This window comes from Orycteropus afer, unplaced genomic scaffold (assembly GCF_000298275.1).
Source record: "Orycteropus afer afer isolate SDZICR_OR568_19922 unplaced genomic scaffold, OryAfe1.0 scaffold00013, whole genome shotgun sequence".
In the NCBI taxonomy this organism is placed as follows: Eukaryota; Metazoa; Chordata; class Mammalia; order Tubulidentata; family Orycteropodidae; genus Orycteropus; species Orycteropus afer.
Genome location: NW_006921600.1, coordinates 19,866,605 through 19,874,606, shown reverse-complemented (window position 1 = coordinate 19,874,606; position 8,002 = coordinate 19,866,605). Strand labels below are relative to the sequence as shown.

General features: G+C 39.0%; 1 protein-coding gene across 1 annotated transcript in view; it reads left to right on the top strand.

Annotated features, from left to right (window-relative positions):
- The window catches only part of LOC103208122 (complement receptor type 1-like), a 250,973-nt gene that overhangs the window by 149,738 nt on the left and 93,233 nt on the right, over positions 1–8,002 (top strand). The window contains 1 exon segment of the mRNA XM_042782469.1: positions 3,502–3,587. Coding sequence (XP_042638403.1) covers positions 3,502–3,587 — 86 coding nt within the window.

The following is an 8,002-nucleotide window of genomic DNA, read 5'->3' as shown; positions in this document are numbered from 1 at the left end:
CTTGAAGGCACATAGCAACATAAGGAACACCAGTGAATACTACTATTATTCAAATTTACACACCAACCACCAAAGACAAAGACAAGGAAATTGAAGGTTTTTACTAAATTTTGCAGGCTGAAATTGACCAAACATGCAATCAAGATGTGTTGATTATCACTGGTGATTGGAATGCAAAAGTTGGAAACAAAGAAGAATCACCAGTAGTTGCAAAATATGGCCTTGGTGATGAGAATCACCCTGGCATTCGCATGATAGAATATTGCAAGACCAATGACTTATTCATTGCAAATACTTTTTTCAACAACATAAACAGTGGGTATACACATGGACTTCACCTGATGGAGTACACAGGTATCAGATTGACTACATCTGTGGAAAGAGGCAATGAAGAAGTTAAGTCAAAACAAGGTCAGGAGCTGACCGTAGAACAGACCATCAACTGCTCATATGCAAGTTCACGTTGAAGCTGAAGACAATTAAAACAAGTCCATGAGAGCCAAAATATGACCTTGATTACATCCCACCTGAATTTAGAGACCATCTAAAGAATAGATTTGATTCATTGAACACCAATGACCGAAAACCAGACAAATTGTGGGATGAAATAAAAAACATGATCCATGAAGAAGACAAAAGGTCATTAAAAAGATAAGAAAGGTAGGAAAGATCAAAATGGATGTCAGAAGAGACTGTGAAACTTGCTCGTGAACGAAGAGTAGCTAAAGCAAATGGAAGAAATGACAAGATAAAAAGAGCTGAACGGAAGATTTCAAAGAGCAGTTCAAGAAGACAGTCAATTATTATAATGAAATGTGCAAATACCTGGAGTTAGAAAACCGAAAGTGAAGAACATGCTCATCATTTCTCAAGCTGAAAGAACTGAAATAAAAATTCAAGCCTCAAGTTGCAATATTGAAAGATTCTATGGGCAAAATATTGAATGATTCAGGAAACATCAAAAGAAGATGAAAGGAATACACAGAGTCACTGTACAAAAAGAATTGGTCGATGTTCATCTATTTCAGGAGGTGGCATATGATCAAGAACCAGTGGTATTGAAGGAAGAAGTCCAAGCTACACTGAAGGAATTGGCAAAAAACGAGGCTCAAGGAATTGATGGGATACCCACTGAGATGTTTCAACAAATGGATGCTGCATTGGAGGCACTTGCTCATCTATGCTAAGAAATCTGGAAGACAGTTACCTGGCCAACAGACTGGAAGAGATCCATATTTGTACCCATTCCAAAGAAAGGTGATCCCACAGAATGTGGAAATTACAGAACAATATCATTAATATCACACGCAAGTAAAATCTTGCTGAAAAAAATTCAAAAATGGTTGTTACAGTACATTGATAGGGAGCTTCCAGAGATGCAAACTGGATACAGAAGAGGATGTGAGATGAAGGGTATCATTGCTGATGCCAGATGGATCTTGTCTGAAAGCAAAGAACACCAGGAAAATGTTTACTTTTGTTTAATTGACTATGCAAAAGCATTTGACTGTGTGGTTCATAACAAATTATGGATAACACTGAGAGGAATGGGAATTCTAGAACACTTCATTGTGCTCATGAGGAACCTGTACATAGACCAGGCTGTCATTCAAACAGCACAAGGGGTTACAGCATGGTTCAAAATCAGGAAGGGTGTGTGTCGGGTTATATACTTTCACCATACTTATTCAATCTGTATGCTAAGCAAATATCCAAGAATCTGGACTATATGAAGAATAATGCAGTATTGGGATTGGAGGAAGACTCATTAACAGCCTGCATTATGCAGACAACACAAGCTTGCTCGCTGAAGATGACTTGAAGCACTTACTGGTGAAGATTAAAGATTACAGTTTGCAGTATGGATTACACCTCATCATAAAAAAAATGAAATTCTCATAACTGGACCGGTAAGCAACATCATGGAAAATGGAGAAAAGATTGAAGTTGTCAAAGATTTCATGTTACTTGGATCCACAATAAACAGCAATGGAAGCAGCTCAAGATATCAGACGTCATATTGCACTGGGCAAATCTGTGGCAAAAGGTGTTTAAAGTGTTGAAGAGCAAAGACATCTCTTTGAAAACTAAGGTGCACCTAACCAAAGCCATGGTGTTTTCAATCACCTGATATGCATGTGAAAGCTGGACCATGAATAAGGAAGACTGAAGAAGAATTGATGCTTTTGAGTTGTGGTGTCAGTGAAGAATACTGAGAGTCGGAGCCAACTTGACAGCATTTAAGAAAAACAACAACAGACAAATGTTAAGAAATTATTATATTATGGACAAGATTGATGTATTTGAATATATAAAATATTTAAGTTTCTCTAAATACAAAATAAATTGAAAACAAACAACAAACAAGGGAAGACTACAGAGCGCCTACACACCAATTATAAAAAAGGTAAACACCAAGCAACAACAAATGGTAAAGGAATATAAAGAAATAATTTACAAAAGAAAAATTGATATAGTTAAGTAATCATATAAGTAGTCACACAGTAACAATATGTTGTTGTTGTTGTTGTTACGTGCCATCGAGTCAGACCCAACTCATAGTGACCCCTCCTTGGGTTCCTGAGGCAGTATCACTATGGAAGTAGATTGCCCAACCTTCCTTCCGAGGAGTGGCTGGTGGGTTTGAACCACCAGCCTTCTGGGTAGCAGTCAAGTGCCTTAGTCACTATGCTACCAGAACTCCTATAGTAACAATATAGATACTTAATAAAAGATAAATTATGATGGAATATTCCCAATTTTGTGTCCTGTTCTGAATGGTTTTGACACGTGGATAAGAACCCCTGCCTTATATTTGAAGTATGAAGATGTTTGGCTATTTCAAGCCAGATAGTGTTTCCTCTGGTCCTTGTTTACTATATTTTCAGGGCAAAGCCATCACTCCTTCCTCCACTCAACAGACATTTATTGAGAACCCAAGATTTCAAGTCCTCTAAGCTAGATGCTACAGGGTGTTATATTTCAAAAAGACAGCTTCTTTGTTAATCAAGGAGCTTATCATTTCCTGGATGGGAAGCACACATGGACAAAGTAACTCTGAAATTCCCTAAAGACAAGTACAAAAACACCTCGTGATGAATAAGCAAAATAACCACAATTTATTGTGAAGGACTAGAAAAGAAGAAGCAAAAAAACCTAAATAAAGAGGTAAGAATCTAAGCTTAACCTTAGAAATAAAGGATTAATCTGCAGATGCAATGGGCTTTCTTCCTTCTGAATTTTCTGTCTGTAATTTGTTATATCTACTTGCTATTATTTTCTAAGTGGTGACTTAAATGGGAACTATGTGTGCTGCTGTTCTTGTTGTTAGGTGCTAAGCCAATTTTCAATGCGTAGCAACCCCATGCTACAGATTAGAACTGTTCCACAGGGTTTTCTAGGTTGTAGTCTTTATGGAAGCAGATTGTCAGGTTTTTCTCCATGAAGCCACAAAGTGGGTTTATGTGTAGAGTATAACAATTTTTCATTTTTTGTTTCTAGGTATCGACTCATTGGTTCCTCATCTGCTACTTGTCTTCTCTCAGGCAATAATGTCATTTGGGATAAGCAGGCACCTATTTGTGAGAGTGAGTTGAAGTATTTTTCCTCTAAATCCCTCCATTTCATCCTAATTTGCACTCAGAGTTACAAAGAATAAATGTAGAATACTTCTTAATCAGAGTAGGCCCTCAGATATTTGAAAATAGGAACCATGTGTTACATAGTCCTTCTGTTTTTTCTTTATATTAAAAGGTAATTAATCTGAAACTGTGAACTTGAACTCAGTTAAAATAATCCTGTATAACTTTGATTATAGACTCTTGTAAGCATAAATATCATTTTTAGTGAGTAACTCTTGAAGACATTAGAGAAAATTTGATGTGCCTCTCTGCCAACCCTTAATATCAGATTATAATCCTTAAGAGTGGCCCAAACTCCCTTCCTTATTAGTCTTACTGAGAATAATAAAAGAGGATCTTTGTATAACTTCCAGCAATTTCCCCTATTTCATAATTCAGAATTTCCCCAATTTTTCTGGTCATTGTCAACTTTGATCTTCCTTCACAATTCTTTCAGGGTCATGCCCTTGGTTGTATTTGTTCTTCAATAGTGGACCCTCCATCTTTTGTATACAGTATTTTAAAGTAAAGCTCCAAAATGTTGAGGAACATGGACAAATGCATGATAGCAAATTTGCAAAGAGTTAAGGCTGTAAGGAAATTAGCATCATACAGAGTTGGTGGGAGTCAGAGTGGGCACAAACTTTGGAAGGCTAATAATGTACAACAGATACAAAAAAAATCATTAGTGCAAATACCTTTTCATCTGGCAATTCTACTTCCCAGAATCTTTCTCAAGAAAATAATCATGGAATTTTTCCATGATTTCTAGGATTTTTTTCCAAAGATACTCATTGTAATATTATTTATGATAATGAAAAATATCAAAGAACCTAAAAATTCAGCATGGTTTGAAAAGAAGCAATTGAAAATATAAGTTTTATTTAAAACGTCTACTTTCTTTAATAATTATGTCCACCATCTACTTATGGACAGGTGATCTTTGACAAAGGGCTAAAACTCATTAAATGGGGAAAATATGGTCTCTTTAATAAATGGCACTGGCAAAATTGGATATCCATTTGCAGAAAAATGAAACAGGACCTACATCTCACACCATATACAAAAATGAACTCAAGCTGGATCAAATGTTACTGGGGATTCTGGGACCCAGAACAGGGATCCTTGCCTTCCACTGATGAAGAATAGAACAGGAGAGGCAAAATGTCCACAGAAATCAAAGTTTATTAAAGAGAAAGGAGAGGAGAGGGGCTCACGAGGGAGAGACGATGCCTATGCTAGCCTCCAAACTCTCACAGAACAAAGGATTTCTTAGGGTTTATAAAGACTTTTAGGGAGGAAAAAGGCATCATCTTTACTCATAAAATGGGCAGGAATTTCCAAGAAAAAGGCACAGTGATGAAAATCAGGTGTGTACACAGGAAGTAGCCAACATGGATTCAACACAAAGGCTGTCGGAACAAAGATGGAACCCATCACAAAGACTGCTGGAATGCTTGACACGACTTATTCTGGATGTTGCACATGCATAATGTCTCTGGACCTTGGTTCAAATCCCGGTGAGGGATCCCTGTTCTTGACTGCCTCTGGTAGAAGGCCACTTTATCCAAACCAAACCAAACTCACTGCCATCGAGTCAATCCTGACTCATAGTGACCCCTCCTTGGGTTTCCGAAGTGGTATCTTTATGGAAGTAGATTGCCCCATCTTCCTTCCAAGGAGTGGCTGGTGAGTTTGAACAACCACCAGCCTTCTGGTTAGCCGTTGGTTGCTATGCATTGAAAATTGTCTTGGCACCTAACAACAAGAATAGCAGCACAAATATTTCCCATTTAAGTCACCACTTAGAAAATAATAGCAGGTAGATATAACAAATTACAGACAGAAAATTCAGAAGGAAGAAAGACCATCTGCATCTGCAGATTAATCCTTTATTTCTAAGGTTAAGCTTAGATTCTGGTTAGCCTTAGGCACTAAGGCATCTCATTGAATTTTACTGCCCACTTCTGCACCTGATAAGGACAACTTGAAGGACAACTCAGGAGGTTGATCAACATTTTACAACTGGTTAAGCTTGTGGAGTTTGTAAAATGTAATTTTATCTTGCATAAGGGCCTGGTTTGTAATTGCCAGTAATTCTCTGTCACCAGCAGCAAGGGAACTGAGTTAAAGGCTGCTTGATTCAGCAAGCCTGATTCCTTTCCTGTCTTACAAAGACCTGGATGAAAAAACTAAAACTACAAAGACAATTAAAAAAAAGGGGGAGGTGAACTTAAGGACCCTAATTCAGGGCATAAATACACTACTGAATATAACTTAAAATTCACAAACAACGAAAGACAAAACAGATGACTGGGACCTCCTAAAAATTATACACTTGTGCACGTTAAAGGATTTCACCAGAAGAGTACAAAAAGAACCCACCAAATGGCAAATAATTTTTGGCAATGCCATATTGGACAAAGGGCTAATCTCTAAAATTTGTAGGAAACGTCAATGACTTAACAACAAAAAGGCAAATAATCCAACTGAAAAATAGGCAAAGGACATGACCAGACACTTCACCAAAGAAAACATTCAGGAGCCAAAAATGGAGTCTTGCCAGTGAGCAACACGCTTTTTTTTCCCTCTGGCATCTAAGAACTTTGAAAACTAAGTACAACAGTTTGAATTAGGAAGTTTGGTGCTCTGAACAGCTCACTGAATCAGAGTGCACCAAACACAGAGAACAGAATTAGAGGAAAGGCACAGGGAGATTATTTAGGAAAGAGCTACTGGCGGAGAGTGGATGGGCACCTGATAAAGATCATTGGAGGCTTTCCTGGGGCAGTCACTGTCTGCTGGGTGAGGGTGGCCACCTGAGATCCCCGAGCCAAGAAGGAAGTCACCTTATAGCAGCATACCAGCGACCACTACAATATTCCAGTGGGCAGCAGCAGAAACCTGCCTCCAGCAGCTTATTTTATTGGTAATTTGGGTCGTCTGGGTGCAGGCGGGCACAGGCACCGCTGCTGAGATTCAGGCAGAGATCTCACTGTTGTGCCAGAAAGGCTAGCTCCCTCCCCTCCCAGCGGATCACAGAGTGGGCTTGGGTCAGACTGGGAGACACCGTGCTTTTCCTTGCCACGGATATTGGGACCGCAGGTCACGAGCAGGTGCTTCCCCGAATCCAACACAGCTGAAATTGCGTGCATCTTTGCCACCACAGGTGGGCGGTATCACAGACAAACTCCAGAGCCGGCCATTACTGGTCTGGTGGGACTGCATCAACACTGTGGGCAGACGGGGCATGGAGAGCAAAGAAACCGCACCTGAGTGCGGTCCCGCAAATTTTGCCTTGGAGCCGTGCTTTGGTGCTGTGGGGCCCCAGAGGCGGGGTCTTTGAGTGTGCCTGAAATTGGTGGAAATTTGCGACCCTCTAACAATACGAATCTTTCCTGAGGTTGAGCCGCGGTCTTGCAAATAAATACATCATCAATAATAGCCTGCTCAAAGCCCTAGAAACCGACCCTAGCAACACTAAGCTTTCCTTCTTCTCCTCCCACCTTCTCCACCAATAACTTCACTCATTCAATAGAAGAAACCATATTCAGCCAATTACCATAAAACCTCCCACTTTGAACTCTAAACCCTCTTTACAAAAAACAGAAACACATATCCACACTATACACAGTGATTCCACCATCACAAAGAAAACAGCAGAGCACACCTGAATCAATAATAAAATAAAACACACCAGCTTCACCTTTTCAAAATATTAAACCATAAAACCAAGACAAAACAAATCAAAACGTAACCAGCAGCTAGAGACAACCTAAAAACACAGTGCTCTACCAGATTCCAAGGGTTTAAGAAGAGGTTCTGCTTTCTAGTAACCCCAAGAACTCTCTGGACCTGCATTACATGACTGAAAAGGTCCTAGTTTACATCTTCTTTTTATTTATTTTATTTTATTTTATTTATTTTTTCTTTTTTTTTATTTTCTTGTTTTCTCTCGTCTTTAACCCCGTTCCTTGTTGGTGTTTTTTTGTTGTTGTTGTTTTTTTTCCCCTGTTTGTTAGTTTGTTTTCTTTCTGCATTCTCTTTCTCTACCTTTTTTCTCTTAGTGACCTATCTCCAGATATTGCATATTTACCTGTTTTATTCTTCTTTCCTCCACTTTTTCTGTTCTTGGGTTACTCTTCCTGTGTGCTTTCAGGGTGTATTTTTTGTCCATGTGCTTTTAGTTTTTTCAATAGTTATTCAATTATAATTTTTGTCTAACTGAGTGGGAAACAGCAACAGTCCCCATAAGATACAAGTACACCCACATGGCCTGCAACTTCACTTACTGAGCCAGAGCCAGCATCTCCTTCTCCAGCAATGGGCCAATGATAAAATCCACCAAGAAGAGCCTGAATCACCCTTGGCTGCTCTTCACA